The following is a 17,301-nucleotide window of genomic DNA, read 5'->3' on the forward strand; positions in this document are numbered from 1 at the left end:
CGGAGCCGTGCGAGCGGGAGGGCAGGAGGGCTGGGCAGGAGCGGCTGATGGCCCGAGGGGCTGCTCGCAGGAGCTCCCTGGGGTGCTGTGCCCCGCAGCTGCGGCTGATGGCCCGAGGGGCTGCTCGCAGGAGCTCCCTGGGGTGCTGTGCCCCGCAGCTGCGGCTGATGGCCCGAGGGGCTGCTCGCAGGAGCTCCCTGGGGCGCTGTGCCCCGCAGCTGCGGCTGATGGCCCGAGGGGAGCTCGCAGGAGCTCCCTGGGGTGCTGCGCCCCGCAGCGCCTCCGTCCCGCTGGGGCGGGCGCCCGTCTGCGCTGCCTGGGCTGGGCTCCGCCGTGAGTCACCCGCGGCGCTCCGCTCTTCCTGCTGGGAGTGACTCAGGTGGGGCAGCGATAAAAAACGCCCCCCAAAAAAAGGCACCCGGTAGCCGGTGCGGAGCCCCGCCGGAACGGGCGGCTGCTGCTCGCCAGCACAAGGATGGCCGAGCGCTGGCTGCTGCCCCTGGCCTGCCTCGCCGCCGCCCTGCTGCCCGCGGCCCGGGGCGCTCGCCGCGGACAAGGTGAGTTGGGGCTGGGGCTGGGGCTGGGCGGCTCTTGCTGCTCTGCTCCCGCCCGCAGGTCGGCCCGCAGCGCTCCCCGCGCCGGAGAGGGCCGGGAGCTGGGAGCTGGAGCTGGGAGCTGGGAGTTGGAGCTGGGAGCTGGGAGTTGGAGCTGGGAGCTGGGAGCTGGGAGCTGGGAGCTGGAGCCGGGAGCTGGAGCCGGGAGCTGGGAGCTGGGAGCCGGGAGCTGGGAGCTGGGAGCTGGGAGCCGGGAGCCGGGAGCTGGGAGCCGGGAGCTGGAGCCGGGAGCTGGGAGCTGGGAGCTGGAGCTGGAGCTGGAGCTGGCTGGGGTGCACGGCGCCTTGCTAGGGCACTCTTCCCCTCCTGCCCTCGGGATTGGTACTGGAGCTGAAGGTGCTTCTCAGTTTCCTCCGAGGTTAAATATCCCACGCGCAGTTGGTCTTCGTTTTGTCGCTGGCATCCCCTTTCAATGACTTATTTTTAAGCAATTGCCTGACTGCTGTCGGTGTAGAGCTTTGCTCCCGGGTGGGATGCGGGTGTGAGCACAAGCAGTGGCTGATCTGCCCATCACTGCTGGAACCAAAACCTTGCCCAAGCCTGAAGAAGAGCTGGAAGCATCTGGGATCCAGTTTGCTGTAATAACGTGGCGGTGGTTGGATTATGTGCTGTCTGTGGGGCTCGCAAGGTGCCGCAGCCCTGCCCCATCCTATGGGAGACAGGAGTCTCCTGCCTTCCACAGCTTTAAAAATCCAGCAGATCCTCTTGCACACACAAAGCTCATGCAGTGCAGAGTGTCGTGGAGGGAGATTTAAACGTGTTTAGCCCAGTGGTGATTCAGCTATCAGAATTTCAGTTCCATTGGCCTATATTCTGAGATGGGTATGTTTGGCCAAAACCAGGTTTTTGCATGTATTTTGTAAATACTGAGGGATTTTGTAAATACTGAGGGATTTGAATTTTTTTTGTCTCCAGTACTGATGATCTGAAATAAGCTTGCTGGGCTTGAAGTAGAATTTTATCAGTTTTAAGTTCGGTGCAATGGGAAATAAGTTCTGAATAAGTGTTTTAGTTAGGGTTTTTTCAAAAGAAAAAAAATATCTGCTTTGCTGTACATGCTACTTGGGTTAATTGTTATATCACCTTAATTACATCAAAGTTTTAAATACTGATATCAATTCTTCCTCTGCCCCTTCCTGGCAGTGTGTGGGATACTGCTGCTTTCCCAGGGACTCTTGAACCCATTTCTATGTGTATGTGAAGCCAGTGGTCGGTAACAGCCATGGTTTTATGCTGCAGCATAAAAATTTGAGTGGGTTTGGTGGCGTAACTGAGTCCCCTGATGGAGCCCTGGAAGCCCCAGGCAGGTCTTCCTGCAGTGAGAAGGTGTGAAATGGGGACAGCCAGCCCTGGAGCAGCAGACGGGACAGGCTCGTGGGTCACTGTCCCGGGAGCACAGAGCAGGGAATGGCTTGTGCTGGCTGACACGGAGCCTTCACTGCATGCAGAGCTCTGCCCTGATGGAAGGAGGGATCTTTGCAGGCTGGCTCAAATTTACAGGGCTGTCTGATCCTCACAGACCCAGGGCCACCCTCATTGTCCGGTTTTGTGAATTTAGGGAGACAGAAGCCTGAAGCTGCCTGTCTTCTTCTCCAAACCTTTCTCATGTGAGAATTCATCTGAGCACAGCCATCAAGCATTTTTAATGCTTTCTTCTTGGGTGGGAGCTGGGGGAATGACAGCCTGCTGGAGGTGTGCCATGGATCTCCTGCACCCTGGTGCAGCACTGAAGAAACCCAGCTGCAAAGCTTTTCCTCCAATGCAGCCTGCTCTTTGCCATGGATGATCTCAGAGCAGAGCCTCGAGGCACCTGGATACAGAAGTGATCAGTTGGTCCTCATCCTCCAGCAGCTCCTTCCTGCTCCATCTCGTTATCAATTCCAGTGCCTTGCTCTTGGTAAGGATTGGCCTGCCTGAGCTCCTGGGTTCCTGGGAGATGACCAGGAGCAGACACACCAGTGCAGTGGCGGCACTGACCTGCCACAGCGTCTCAAATGGCTTTGAATCAGCGAGATAGGAATTTGTTCCAGGCCTGGAGAGCTGGTTCCTGACATGCTGCAGCAGTGGAGAAACACTCAAAGAAAGGTTTTCCTTCCCTGGGGGAACGGTGCTCATGCCTGTAATTTAGCAACCCAGTAAATCCTCTGGATTGCGTAGACATAGGGTGATGCATGGGTGGAGTTCAACTCAAAGATCCTTACGGGTCCCTTCCAGCTTGAGACCTAGCTGGAGTGTAGAGGGATGGGCAGTGGGATCAACCCAAGTGAGATCTTTCTGCTCTGAAGGTGAGCACAAATACTTGAAAAAAGTCTCACGCTGCTGCTCTCCATTGGTCCTTTGTGTTGTCCACGCCCTTTGGTCACTGGTGGTGCTCTCTGAGGCTGGAGTTGCTTTCCCAGACCCTCGAGGCAGGAATTCTGTGCCCACAGGTCCCCTCCCAGCAGGCTAGGGTGGCAGAAGATCTGAGCTTGGTCTCAGACTCCCGGCAGCCAGATTGCGAGGGAAGAGCTGTGCTTGCTGGAGTTGGAGAAGCCTCTGTCCCTGTTTGCTGGCGCATGAGGTCATCTCTCCCCTTGGCAGAGGCGCTTCTGAGTGCCTCCCTCTGGAATGCGCTGCCATGGGTGTGTGGGAGGGCGGCGCCCAGGTGTGAGCGCTGAGAGCAGGAGGCTTTGCCTGCTCCCGGGAATCACGGAGGCAGAGGACAGGGACGCTGTACCCTGGGGCTGAGCTGTGCCAGGAGAGAGCTGGGCAGGGGGAGGCTCAGTGTGTAGGAGTACGAGGCGCTGTCTGCATCCATGCAGCGGGTTTCTGCCCATTTTCGGGCTCTCTTCGCCTCCTGTGCTCTCAGAGGTGACCTGGGCAGGGGGTGGGTAGCTGGGGATGGCCTTTCCTGTCCCAAGGAGGTCAGCAGTGAGCAGAGCTCCTTAGAGGGAGGTCGAGGCTCTCATGGCAGCATCAGGGTGGTTTGGAGCAGTTCCTCAGCAAGCTCTGTGCCCCTGAAGACCTGGCTTTTTCCCTTGGGATGTTTCTTTCTCCTGCCTGTCGTTGCCAACCATTCTCTCAGGCGTGCCTGCTCTCCCCAGTGATCTTGAGGGGCATGTCTGGTGTTAAGGTCCTCAGGATTAAATGCTCCAGCCCTGGCCACTGAGGGATTGCCAAGTAGGTGCGAGGTGGCTTCAAGACAGCAGCTGGACAAGGCAGTGGAGCCCTGGAGCGGGCACGGATGGTGAGATGCCTGAGTCTGATGTCCAGAGGGATGATCTGTCTTGGCTATAGAGGAGTGCAGAACCTCATGCCTGTTCTTCCTGCCCTCCCTCATGCCCAGTGTGGGCAGCTGCAGCTTTTCTTCACAGTGAGGGAGGGTGGGGTCCAATCCTGCCCAAACCTTTTTTGTTAATCTCCCTTGTGGCTGGCACACTTCTACCAAACTCCTTGGATCACAGATCACTCCTCATCACCCTGCACTGCAGACCTGGGTGGGGGGACCTGGTGGAAGCTGGTTGAGCTTTTCCTATTCAACTCACTCCTGGCCAGGTGAAACAAAGGATAACCTCAGGAAACTTTCCCTTTCCCCCAAAGTGTCCAGTAAGGTTACCCATGCTTTTCCTAGGACAAGGCTGGGTTTTTTTTTAAACCATCTCTGCTTATTCAATGTCCTTCTTTCACACTGTGAAAGAATGGAGAACAGCCCTGGCAGTGCTGTTGTGTGGATTGCGGCTGCTTAGCTTGGGTTTGTCCATCCTCAGCAGTGAAATGGGGCATTCCTCCCCAGGGTGGGGATGCAGAGCACGGTGTGGACACCGGTGGCACTGGGGTGGCTGATGGACACACACGTGGGGACGAACACAGAGATGTGGGGAAGCAGCTCACTGTTGGCAGAGCAGGAAGGGGAGGTTTGCAGCACCTGCACCCTGCTCCTTGCCCCTCAGGGTGGGCTTGCTGCATCATCTGAGACGTCTCTCTGCTCTCCTCTCCCCAGTCTGTGACTGCAACGGGATGTCCAGGCAGTGCGTCTTTGACTGGCAGCTCCTGAGGGAGACGGGGGACGGGTACCGCTGCCTGGGCTGCCTGGGCAACACGGAGGGCACCCGCTGCGAGCGCTGCAAGGAGGGCTTCTTCCGACGGCACGGGGAGCAGTGCTGCCTGCCCTGCCTCTGCCACCCCTGGGGTACGTGCTGCTGCTGGGCTAAGGGGGCTTAAGGCATCTGCTGAGCACCTGGGCAGCTCAGGCTCCGAGCCCCTGCCCACCAGACCATGGTTTCAAGACCCACCTGCCCTGTGAAATAATCACAAACTCACGGAACGATGTGGGTTGGAAGCTGCCCCTCCCAACCTGTCCCTCCTGTCTTTCTGCAGGTTCCCTCGGCCCACAGTGTGACAGCGATGGCCGGTGCAGCTGCAAGCCGGGAGTGATGGGGGACAAGTGTGACCAGTGCCAGCCGGGCTTCGAGTCCCTGTCCGAGGCAGGGTGCAGGAGGAGCGGGCAGTGAGTGCTGGCCACCATCGGTGCCATGAGGCCAACGGGAGGGCCAGCCTCCAAAGCTATCCTGGGGCCCGTGCTGGCTGAGAGCAGCCCCTTTGGGGGGGGCAGGGTTTCATGGCAGCTCATGGACAACCTTAAGCCAGCCATGCTAGGAGAGAGTGGGCTTGAGTGAGGCCAGACCTCCGTGCCACCCTGCAGGGCTTGGTGTCCTGCAACGCCATCAAAATCGGAACTCAGCCACACTCTGAGGTGATGGTTTCATTACCCAGATAACACCCAAGAAGCTACAGCCCTGTAAAACAAAACCTGCCCATTGTGGGGCTGCCTCATGCTGGTGCCACTCACCAGGAGATGCGCATGCAAAGATCAACCCCTTCCTTTTCATGAAGCCCTGTTTAAACACCCTTAGAAATGTTTCTGATCTGGCTTCCTCAGATGCGTCCTCTTCTTCCTCACCTCACCCTTCCATTGCTCCTTTGGGGCTGCTGGCAGGCAAAGGGTGTTAGCAGGAGATGGCTGCCTGCAGTCCTGCTGCTGGCCTGGCCTCCTGCCCAAGCTTCCCCGGGGTGCTGCTTCGTGGTGGAGCTCAGCCAAGGTCTATTAAACTCAGCCTGGGTTTATTAAGCTCAGTGGAGCTTCACTTTGCACTTGTGGGCGGGTCTGATGCTCTGGGATGCCCTGGAGCAGTAGCAATGGGCACTGGCTCAACCTGACACCCACAGAGCGGCAGATTCTGGAAAGGGGTGGCTGTGCAGCTTATTTCCCCACTTCTTGCATGGGAATGGTAGGGAGGGTTCTCTGCTCTCTTGTGTAGTAGCAGGAAGCACTGACTCCCAGGCCAAACTGGAAATCCAGGTAGAGGTTCGTGCTGTGCCTTTGCAGGAGCCTGCAGTGTGAGTGTGACCCGGCGGGCAGCGTGGGAGGCTGTCACTCTGGCCACTGCATCTGCAAGGAGAGCGTCACTGGAGAGCAGTGCCAGAGGTGAGGGTCGGGAGGATGTGCTGGACACTGCTTGGCACAGCCTTCTTCTCTCTGCAGTCACTTCCCGGGCAGTTCACCAATGGTTTGGGTTGGAAAGGGTTTTAGAGCTCATCTCATTCCACCTCCTGCCATGGAGGTGGCAACCCACTACCCTGGGTCGCTCCAGGCCTGGGTTGCTCCTGGCCTTGGACACTTCCAGGGATGGGGCAGCCACGGCTTCTCTGGGCAACCTGGGCCGGTCCCTCACCACCCTCACAGGACGATTTCTTCCCAGTGTCCAATCTATCCCTGTCCTCTGTCTGGTTGAATCCATTGCACGTGCCCCTCTCACCATCACAGCCCAGTGATGACCTTAGGCCCTGCTGATGGCTGTCTTGCATCAGAGGGATGGTTGTGTGGGCCAGTAAAAGGAGGAAACCACTTGAACATTGTCACCTTCTTGCATTTTCCCAGGTGCAAGCGACACTTCTATAACCTGGATGCCAGAAACCCTGCAGGATGCTCCCCCTGCTTCTGCTACGGGCACTCGGTCACGTGTATCAGTGCGGACAACCACAGTGTCCACAACATCACCTCTACCTTCCAGCAAGGTGAAGCCCAAGCAGGACATCCCCATGGCTCCTGGGCGTGTTTGCCATCCCTTCTCTTCAGTGGGCTGGAGGAGCCACGTGGTTCACAGCCCTGCTGGAAGTCAGCCTTGGGCTGTGCTTGCTCCTTGGGTGCTCATCCAACCTGCCTGTGGCTGCTGCAACCTTGCTTTGATGGCATGGCTTGGTCACGGGCAGAAGAATAGTCCCAGGGTTGAGGGGAGCATAGGATTTCTTCATCATGTCTTTCCTGCCACTTGGAAGGAGGCCTCTGTGGCCAGCCAGGCTGATTTACAGATGTGTGGGCACAGGGATAACTGTGCTGCCCCCTCAGAGGTCAGGGTGGGAAGCTGGAGAGTTTTGATAAGACACAGCTCAAGAAAGTTGCTGGAATCCTAGAAACACCTTCCCTATCCAGGCTGACTGCTCCTTTGTGCTCCAGGTGCTGAGGGCTGGCGAGGTGTCCATGAAAGCGGCTCCCCAGCCCAGCTCCAGTGGTCCCCACGCCACCAGGATGCCTTCATAGCCGCAAGGACATCGGAGCCAATCTACTTCATGGCACCTGGTAGGTGTGGGATCAGAGGTGGCCAGAGTGAACCCTTGGCCTGCTCTGATCCCACAAACTGAGCCTTTAGGAGGAAGGAAAGATTTTAAGCCTTTGGTTTTCCCTTTGCAGCAAAATTCCTTGGGAACCAGCAGCTGAGCTATGGTCAGACGCTCTCCTTTGATTACCGCCTGGACCGAGGGGGACGCCAGCCATCTCCACATGATGTGGTCCTGGAGGGACATGGCCTGAGAGTCACTGCCCCCTTCCTGCCCCAGGGAGAGGTCCTGCCCTGCGGCGTCAGCCAGATGTACACGTTCAGGTAAAGGGGGAAGCTGGGGTGCTTGGGGCAGGGGGAGCAGGAATGGCTGTGGCTTCAAGGAGGTCCTGGTTTCAGCTGTGGTCCCTTGGCAGTGGCAAATGGCTGCCAGGTTTGGGCTGGGTGCATCTCAGGTGCTTCTGTCCTGGATAAGGAGGTTACTTTGTGAGCGGGGCAGCAGAAAATGTGGCTTGAGGTTGGGTTGGGTTCTCAGCTCTGGATCGCTTGCAGGCATGGACATTGTTGCCCAAAGCCTTGAGCTCCCAGGAGGGAGATGGGCGAGGGCTGTTGTGATTTTTGGAAGAGGCATCTCAGTTTTTTGAAACCAGTTCCACTTTCTCCCTCTTCCACGGCAGGCTGGACGAGCACCCAAGCAGCAAGTGGAGCCCAAGGCTGAATCACTTTGAATTTCGCAGGCTGCTGGGGAACCTGACAGCCCTCTGGATCCGAGCCACCTTTGGGGAATACAGTAAGTGCAGAGAGAGCTGACAAGGTTGGCTTCTCCTAGTTGTTGGAGACAGCAAGTCTCTGGATGGGTACACCTTTGCTAAAATTTATTAAAAGATAAAAAGAGTAAGTGCTCCAAGGGGGCAAAATTAAATAGCAAAGAGATTGAGCAGGACAACAACAGGTTCGGCGGCTGCTCCGTTTGCGCGTGGGCATTGCAATGTGTGCCCTGTGCGGGTCTGGCTGTGGGCCCGGGCAGGTGCAGCCGCTGTCCCCGCGGGTGACTGTCCGTGCTTCCCCGCAGGCACGGGCTACATCGACAACGTCACCCTGGTGTCGGCACAGCCCGGCCCCGGCGCCCCTGCCCCGTGGGTAGAGCGCTGCCAGTGCCCGGCGGAGTACCGCGGGCAGTTCTGCCAGAGCTGCGCCCCTGGCTACCGCAGAGACGCCCCCGGCCAGGGGCCCTTCAGCACCTGCGTGCCCTGCCATTGCCAGGGGGGAGGAATCTGTGACCCTGACACCGGTAAGAGAAGCCAGCACCGCGCTGTGCTTGTGGGCTCTATGGGAATGCAGGGAGGCTGCCTGTGTCCCGAGAATAGGGATACACGGGAGTGGAGACCGCTGGCTTCACAGAAATTTCTTCACGGAAGTGTCATTAGACATTGTAAGAGGCTGCCCAGGGAGGTGGTGGAGTCATCATCCCTGGAGGTGTCCAGGGAAGGACTGGACGTGTCACTTGGTGCTCTGGGCTGGTTGACAAGGTGGGGTTCTGCCGCAGGTTGGACTCAATGGTGCTGGAGGGCTTTTCCAACCTTAATGAGTCTGTGATTCTGTGGGTTGCCTTTGATTCTGAGGTTCTGTCTGATCATGAATCTGTGACTTGGGTCTGAAACGTGGGGACCATCCAAGACAAAACTCCCCAGAGCCTAGAAGCACTGCAGTCAGATGCATTTGGAACAAATTGGATGCATGTTAGAGAGAGAGAAAAAACATCTCCTGCTGCCAAGATAGCAATATTTCTTCACTGGTGACTTCTTATTTGGAAGTTAAGCATCACAATGCCTTAGGTTGGACAGAGCTTGAGCAACCTGGTTTAGTTGAAGAAGTCCTTGCCTATTGCAGGGGAGTTGGACTAGATGACCTTTAAAGGTCTCTTCCAATGCTAACCATTTCATGATTTTATGTGGTGCATGATGTGGGCATGCTGGGGATTTGAAGAGGTCTCATGGAGGTTGCTGGTCCATGCATGCTGCAGTGGTGGAGGATGTCCCACTGGGAATGTGAGCAAACTGCCCTAAGCCCTTTCCTTGCTCCTCCAGGTGAATGTTACTCGGGAGATGAAAACGTGGGCAATGGTGCCAGCTGCCCCTTCGGCTCCTACCGAGACCCCCGGCAGCCACACAGCTGCAGGACCTGCCCCTGCGGGCCCGGCCAGGGCTGCTCCGTGGGACCAGGTGGTGAGGAGGTCGTCTGTGACCACTGCCCTCCTGGAGCTGCTGGTAATTCCCTTCTTGCTTCTGCTCTGCCTTTTCATACAGATGTGCTTGGAGCTGGGCAGGTCCACACCATCCTCTCAGCCCAGCTTGCCTGCGACACTGCCCCTCCTGCCTGCGGTGGGGTGTTTGAGCCCCAGGGGTTGGGTAAACACACCGAGACCTCTGGGAAAAGTTCTCATCTAAATGTAACATGGATGCAGAAAGGATGGGTAGGAAAGGGAGGGGAACAAAAAATAAGTAAAAAAAAAAAGGTCAATTGTGGCACCCAGTTTCCAAGAGCGTGTGTGGAGCATTGAGTTTTGGCCGTGGTGGTGATGACAGCAGAGCAGCTGTTGTGCCAGCCCTGATGGGGCTGAACACCCCCATTTCTGTGGGACACAAGCAGTGAGTCAGCCTCTGCCCCCCCGGCACAAGCATTAACTTCTGCTCATCTCTCCTTTCCCAGGAGCCAGTTGTGAGTACTGTGCCGATGGCTATTTTGGAGATCCGGCAGCTTCCCAGCCCTGCCAGCTGTGCCGGTGCAACGGCAACGTGGAGCCCAACGCCGTGGGCAACTGCGACCGCCGCACGGGCGAGTGCCTCAAGTGCCTCTACAACACGGCTGGCTTCTACTGTGACCGCTGCAAGGATGGCTTCTTCGGGAACCCCCTGGCCCCTGACCCTGCTCACAAGTGCAGAGGTGAGACCCAGGCGCTGTCTGAGCTGGGGATGAGTAAGAAAACCCATGACTGACTTTGGAGTGGTTTGATGGGAAGGAGGATGCTGGGAAGTGGGAATGGTGAGCAGGAACAAAAGCACAGGGCTGAATGGTGGGAGGAAAGCAGGGAGAGATGTGCTGTGGCTTGAGGTGGGGCCAGGCCCCCCTGAACCTGTGTTGCTCTGACCTGCAGCCTGTAACTGCGACTCAGTTGGTGCCGAGCCCCTGAAGTGCAGGAGTGACGGGAGCTGCATCTGCAAACCTGGCTTTGAGGGTCCCCGCTGTGAAGAGAGTGAGTGCCCAGCTTGCTATGGCCAGGTGAAAGAGCAGGTGAGCATCTGTGCCAGCCCCAGGGCCACTGAGCAGCAAGGAGTGCAGTGATTTGCTCATCCTCAGGGTCTCCTCCTGTCCTCCTCAAACATCTACTCCTGGTGCAGGTGAAATGTGAATTCAAACCTTGGCTTTGTACCTGATTCAACTGATCCTTTGTGTCCCATCCTAAAATGAGCCTTCATTTTGGTTTCTGTCCTTGGGCCTGGCTGTGGCCCTGGTTCCCCCCTGGTCTCTCCCCCATGGGGTTGGTGTGCTGCTGGCTGATGGCCTGGTCTGTGGTTGCAGGTGGAGCTGTACCTGCAGCAGCTGGCAGAGCTGGAGCTGCTCTTGTCAGAGGTGCGAGCTGGCGGTGGGACCAGCCACGAGCTGGAGGGGAGGATGCTGGTGGCTGAGGAGATGCTGCAGACCATCCTCAGGGAAACCCTGAGCCTTCAAGGTACCACCTGCCCACTGCCCTGGGATGGGGCCCTCTGGGCCGTACCAGGGAGGGTTTTGCTGCCTTGGCCTTTTGGCACAGCAATGAGTTTTTCTTCAGCCTTTCTCTTTCCTTCTCACCAGCCTCCGACAGGTCTCTGGAAGGCCGTGTGGCCAGGATGAAGGGGCAAGGGTCCAGCTCCCAGAGTCGCTTGGATGAGGTCAAGGCAACAGTGGAGAGACTGAGGTCTCTGGGGAGCCAGTATGAGAGGCAGGTGCAGGAGACACGTCAGCTGCTGGAGAGAGCCAGGCTGGACCTGGATCGCAGCGGCGCCGCTCTCCTTCGGGTGGTAAGAGCATCCCGTGTGACACGCTCCTAGTTCAGCTCAGGGCTGGAAAAAATCTACAGAGAAAGCAAGGATTTAAAGAATTACAGATGTTGTTTTGTGAATATGGGTGTTCTGGCAGTCCTTTCTTTGGGGTCAGGGCCTTGAGAGGAGCTGGCAGGGGTCTCTGGGGGTGGTGGAGGTTTAACATGTTGCAGTTGCCTCTTTCACTGCCAAATTGGATGGAGAGCAGGGAAGAGAACTCACACCTCTCTTCCTTCCTTCCTCCTCAGACCATTCCTGTTTCAAGCTTTCCTGGGGGTTCGAATCAGTTCTTGCTGCTGGCCCAGGAGGCTCTAAGACTGGCCAACAGGTGAGTTGCTCCCACTTTTAGCCAAGAGAGAGGGGAGGAGGACTGAGATCCTGCTAGGTGCCCAGAAGGTCCTTTTTGAAGGGTTCTGTTTGACATCTGGCAGCCCTGGAGCAGGGGAAGATACAGCTGCTGGGCTGTCTTTGCTGCCCTATAGACTTGTCCTCAGCTGTCTTTGAGGATGTAATGGATATGATTTAGAAGCATCTTTGGGATCAGAGTTTTCCCTGTGGATATCCATCTGGAACAGAGAGCTTGTGCCCTCCCCAATGCTCCTCTATCCTTGGGAGATGCGGGAGGAACAAGCAAAATACAGGTCGCCTTTGCAGACACGCTGTGTTTCTCAAGGGGGTGAATCAGTGAATGCAGCAGTAAAGGAAGCTGGTGGAGAAAACCTGGGTGGGAACCCTTTCTGACGAGCCCCCTGTGTGCTCTGCAGCCACACGCAAGCAGCCAGTGCCATCGACCAGGCTGCGAAGGCGGCGCGGGACGACGCGCGGCAGGCACTGGAGCTGCTGCGCGCGGCCGCTGCCGGAGAGGCCGCCGTGGGCTCCCTGCCAGGGCTGCCCGGGAGGTGAGCACAGGCTGCCCTGGCCTGAGAGTCTGCGTGCACCTGGGAGGGAGCAGGGGCATGGCCAGGAGTCTGGGCCTCCTCCCCGTGTGAGCTGCAGGAATGGGCGGCTGGAGGCAGGGAATTCGCTGCCATACTTGAGGGCTGCTGATGGAGGGTCAGCAGCTCTGCAGAGGGTTTGCTTCCCACCTCACAGCCCTCAATGCTCCTGGGGTCCTGCCTGCAGCTGGGCGAAGGGATTCGACACCGCATGTGTGAACAGCTTTCGGGGATGATTTCCACACGCGGTTGAAAATCTGGGCTGGGTTTAGCCCAAGGGTGAATTTAAGCCCATGGTGTCTCCTTTGGTCAGACTTGGCCTCTCCAGGGCCCACCACGTTGGTGCTGGGACTTGGCACACCGTGGGTGGGACATGAGCAGCAGCCTTGAAGGAAGTTAAGAGGTTAAATAGGGATGTGCAGGAGAAAACATACAGTGCTAGGGCAGGGATTAGCAGAGCCACCATGGTGCCTGTGAGTGTTCAGCTGTATGAAACAACCTCTGATTTTGGAGCGGGAGTAAGGAGCCTCCCTGCTCATTGGAGGGGCTGGGATGCAGGGAATATTTGTAATTGAATTTTTACATGTGATAAATCTGCATGGAGCCTCGGAGAATGTGAACAAGTCAATGCAGATGGTAGCATTAATGCTGGGTGGGAGGCTGGCAGCTTGGCTGGTACCAGGCTCTCCAACCTCACATCTCTACAGGTACGAGGAGCTCAAGGCAGTGGTTGGAGGTCTGAAGGCTGATGCTGATGGAATGGCCTCCAAGGCAGACACGGCTTATCAGGGCAGCCTGGTGCTCCTCAGCTCCCTGTCCCGCCTGGCAGAGATGGACATCAGCTCCTTTCAGGTGAGGGCTTTGTGTCTGTCAGACCATGAGATCCCCTTTTGCTCTTCCTGAGCCCTCCCTGCTTATCCTACCACCAGCTCAGCCCTTCCCAGGGCTCCATCCCTTTTGGAGAGCCACTAGATAGGCACCTTCCTACCCTTTTTCCCCTTTTGCCTCTGGTTCCTGGTGGGCACTGGGGAGATGCTGGGGACCCCACTGTGTCTCTGTTTCAGGAGGAAGCCTCGAGGCTGAAGCAGGACTCAAGTGCCCTGCTGGGCGTGGTGGACACCTCTCTGGCCCAGTACCGGGGCCTGCGGAGCCGCGTGGGGCAGTGGGAGGAGGAGGCCAAGCAGCTGCTGCAAGGGCAAGAGGGCGAGAGAGCGGTAAGAGGCTGGCTGGCGAGGGCTCATCCCCAGCAGGAGCTGCAGCCTTGGGGGGGCCTGTGGCCCCACCACTGTCCTTGCCTGGCTGTCAAAGGCAGCTCTGCCTGCTGGTGCAGGATTGGACCCTTCCTTGGGGCTGGTCTTCAGACCTCAGTGTGTGCAGGAAGCTGCACGTCTCCTCCGTGTAAGGCAGGATGAAGACCTGCTCCTGTAAAGATTAGAGCTAAGACGACTTGGGATAGAGCTGGAGCTGGTGGAGGAGCACGGGCACAAGCTTCTGATGGCAGATCAGCCTGTGGTGGCCTTGATTAAGGGGCAAGAGCAAGTATTTGGAATCAGACTGATGGGTCTCTTCCAGCCCAGCTCCTCCCAGACTGCCCTGGGACCCTGTGATGCTCCCATACCATGTCCTTCACCTACCCTTTGTGTCCCTTGATGCATTGCAGAAGCTGACACAGCTGCTGTCCCGAGCCACCCTTGCCAGGAGCACAGCCCTGCAAGCCGTGAACGCTGGCAATGCCACCTTCTACGAGGTGGAACAGATCCTCAAGAGCCTCAAGGGTAGCATCCTAGAAACCCTTAGTTCTCCTTTCCATGTAGGATCTCACAAAGGTATTATGGCTTCATTTCCACATGTGTTTCTTCCAGAGTTCAACCTGCAAGCGGATGACAAGAGGAGGCAAGCCAAAGATGCCATGAGGAGGCTGCCCATTATCAGCAGCATGGTCACCACTGCCAGGGAGAAGACAGACCGAGCCAAAGGGATCGTGGGCAGCGCTGCTTCCGAGTCAAAGGCAGGCAGCAGTGTGGCAGAGGAGGTGAAGGAAATCACCACGGGGATCCAAGAGGTGAGGACAGACTCTGGTGCTATTGCTGGCAGGAAAGGATTTGGAAGGGGAAAAAATGGAAGAAGAGATGGTTAGCAACCTCTTGGTGGACCTGATGGGTTGATTTTTGAGCTGAAGTGGGTTTTTTTGAGGTTTTTTTTCTCTACAGTGAGTCCTGCAGATATGAGTTTGGCTGTAGGTGGTCTCTGCAGGCACATTTCTTCCATGAGGACCTCTGTGGCATCTCACTGTAGCCACCTTTCAGCAACCAAGGGGATTTTTTTACTCCTGCAGCCAGAGTCACGCTTAGGCTTGTGAGGTCCAAAAACTGGTGTTTGTGGGTTCACCTCCCAGATGTGTGTTGTAATTCCCCAGGGATTTGCTGATGTGTGAGGGAGGGATTGAGCCATGAGCATAGAAACATCTCTCTGGGGCAATCAGTGGGAGAACATGAGGACAGCTTGTGATACTTTTGGGTCCCTTGTAGAAGAAACCAGTTTCTACCTGTTCCCCACTCCAGCGCACCCGGATTGATTTTGGTTGTGTTCTGCCCTCTAAAAGTGCCTTTTCCTATACACCACACCCAGGAGATTGCCCGGCTGAAGGAGGAAGCCAACAAGACGGCTGACGGCGTCCTCGCCCTGGAGAAGGCAGTGGCCACCCTGCAGCTCGAGGCCAAGGAAGTGGATGATGCATTTGAGAGGAAACTCTCGGAGGTTGAGGCGGATGCTGCTGTGATAGAGAAGGTGGGTCCCCATCTCCCTTGCCTTCTCTCCTTCCCTGTTGACTTGTGGGCTTGATTTCACTTTACAGCTCATGCCTTTCCTCCTTCAGACAGCTCAGGAAGCTCAGAGGGTCCACGACAAGGCTGGCCAGGCAGGGGCAGCTGTGCAGCAGATGCTGAGTGCCCTGGAAGAGCTGCTGCGTCTCATGAGTAGGTTTTACAATGCCACTGCAGGGTGTGGATGGGGACAGGTCCCCATCCTAGGGTCCCCATCCTGGGGTCTAGGCAGGGCTTCTGGGAGTTTAGTGGGAAGCTAAATTACATGATGCCTGTGAACAGGCTGGGCAGCAGGGTGGAGATGAAGTATCTAGGAAGACCTGGTCCTCAGCCTCCATGCGTGCTTTCCTATTCCTTGTTTTCCTTCTGTGCAAAAGACCAGCCTGGCGCTGTGGATGAGGATGGCCTGAGGCAGCTTGAGGCGAACTTCAGCAAAGCCAAAAGCAGAAGCAAGCAGCTGAAGGCAGAGATGTCAGAGCTGGAGCAGACGGCTGCCCTGCAGAAGGCCCGGATGAGCATGCTGGAGAGCAGCATCAATGACATCCTGGCTGATATTGAGAACCTGGAGGATATCCAGAAGAGTCTTCCTCCAGGCTGCTACAACACAAAAGCCATTGAATTGCCATGAGCCAGCTCTGGAAAGGCTGCAGCACCTGCCAGGCTGAAGGCAGGAGGGCCTCCTCAAATCTGGCAGAACTGGCTGAGTTTGGTTGTGTTAATCTGATCCTTACCCTCAAGATCAGTGTGGCAGATGAAGTTCACAATGTTCCGCTGGCCCTGGAAAGTCCATAATTTTTCAAAGTGCTCCGTCCCTTGCTCATGGGAGGAAGGAGACTCCTGGTTTGTGAAGGTGCTACTGTCTGAAGAACAGCCCATTCCTCCAATATATCTCTGAGGTGCAGGGTTAGGTGTCAGCCTTGTGAGTTTGCACAGTTTGGACCCTGAAGCTCTTAACTGACAGGTTCTCCATCACCTGTGGATGCCCTGACCTGGTCCAGCACACACAGAAGGACTGGGGTCTCTGTCCATACTTTTGACACTGCTACCACCAGCTCCTCCTCCTGTTCTCCACGGGGTTTTCCTCACCTTCAGCAGTTACAGGGAGCAAGCAACATGAGAAGCTGCTGGGGGAGATGAGTTCTGAGTTGAGGCACTGGTGATGCTTCATGCAGTGTCTCCTCCCAGGCTGGCAGTCCTCCCCTTGCTGGGCGTGGTGCTGGCATGCTGTGGCTCTTGTACCTAACCCTGTCCCATTCTGCTGCAGTGCCTGTGACCTGATTTCATTAGTTTAAAATATTGAAGATGCCTTGAATGTGTCTCCACCTCTGGTTTGGTGCTGCCTGTCCTCTCTCCCTCATGGTGCTGTATGTTTCTCAGAGGCCACCATCACCACTAAGGTAGCTCTCCACAGGGGTTTCCCACTGTTCATCTTGACAGAGCTTGGATGAGGCAAAGACCACAGTGCTCCCTTCACCCTTCGCTGCAGCTCTCATGCGGGTCCTGTGTCTCATGTGGGACACGGCACACTGCTCCCACCTTCCTTCAGATGCCATGCCGGGGAAAAATGTTTCAGGGGAAATAAGTGCCACCAGATGCTGGAAGCTGAAGCTCTGCTGAAGCCCCTGTCCCATGTGCTGGTGAAAGAGGAGGTCCAGGATGGAGAAGGACACTGGGGACTCACTCACCCCTCCTTATCTCTTGAGTCTTTGATAAAGTGGTATCTGGTAAAGCAGCATCTGTGCTTTTGCTTCGTGGTATACCGAGTATTATGTCTGCTTTACACTTTTATTTAAGTGAGATGTATTTTAGCCCCTGGCATGTGTCCCTTCTCCTGTTGTACAGGGTAGGGACAGCTATTAGGGAACCCTGTTTTTCCATGAGTTGGCTTTTTTGAAAGGTAGGTGTAGGTACACAGCTGGTGGTATTTGGGAGTGGGGCTGGGCCCAGCCTCATCCCCAGTGGGCACAGCTGTGCAGGGCAGGTGAGCAGCACTGACAGCAATGAGCCATGGAGTGCCCAGGGGCACTGAGCAACCACCAAAGGGAGCAGAGGACACACAGCTGCAGTGCATGGACACGAGGGATAAAAGGCTGGGCTCAAGAACAAGAAGGGCAGCTGCTTGCAGCCTTCTGAAGAGGTGTGGTGTTACTGTGTATGGGTTGAAGCTTTCTGAAATTTGTGATGACACTCTGTGTACTGTGGCTGTCTCAACTGCAACAGGTGAGAGGTCAATAAATGATGAATACTCTTGTTCTTTT

At 56.5% G+C, this 17,301-nt stretch overlaps 1 protein-coding gene across 1 annotated transcript; it reads left to right on the forward strand.

Annotated features, from left to right (window-relative positions):
* The first annotated feature begins 330 nt into the window (after positions 1-330).
* Positions 331-17,288, forward strand: LAMC2 (laminin subunit gamma 2). Its single transcript, XM_038143946.1, has 23 exons — positions 331-557; positions 4,594-4,782; positions 4,971-5,100; positions 5,980-6,078; positions 6,532-6,668; positions 7,108-7,230; positions 7,342-7,531; positions 7,885-7,997; positions 8,280-8,498; positions 9,295-9,474; positions 9,917-10,150; positions 10,362-10,498; positions 10,787-10,937; positions 11,060-11,265; positions 11,535-11,614; positions 12,051-12,185; positions 12,929-13,073; positions 13,286-13,435; positions 13,882-13,996; positions 14,084-14,283; positions 14,850-15,008; positions 15,097-15,196; positions 15,421-17,288. The coding sequence occupies exons 1-23, from the start codon at positions 476-478 to the stop codon at positions 15,669-15,671; spliced, it is 3,525 nt and encodes a 1,174-aa protein (XP_037999874.1). The 5' UTR covers positions 331-475; the 3' UTR covers positions 15,672-17,288.
* The last annotated feature ends 13 nt before the right edge of the window (positions 17,289-17,301 follow it).

The sequence above is a fragment of the Motacilla alba genome, chromosome 8 (assembly GCF_015832195.1).
Source record: "Motacilla alba alba isolate MOTALB_02 chromosome 8, Motacilla_alba_V1.0_pri, whole genome shotgun sequence".
Classification (NCBI taxonomy): Eukaryota; Metazoa; Chordata; class Aves; order Passeriformes; family Motacillidae; genus Motacilla; species Motacilla alba.

Excerpts from the sequence above, each read along its gene's own strand:
- LAMC2 (XM_038143946.1), top strand. The coding sequence starts at position 476 with ATGGCCGAGCGCTGGCTGCTGCCCCTGGCCTGCCTCGCCGCCGCCCTG. Across the intron at positions 8,499-9,294 it reads AATCTGTGACCCTGACACCG|GTGAATGTTACTCGGGAGAT; the intron begins GTAAGAGAAGCC and ends TTGCTCCTCCAG. Across the intron at positions 14,284-14,849 it reads TCACCACGGGGATCCAAGAG|GAGATTGCCCGGCTGAAGGA; the intron begins GTGAGGACAGAC and ends CACCACACCCAG.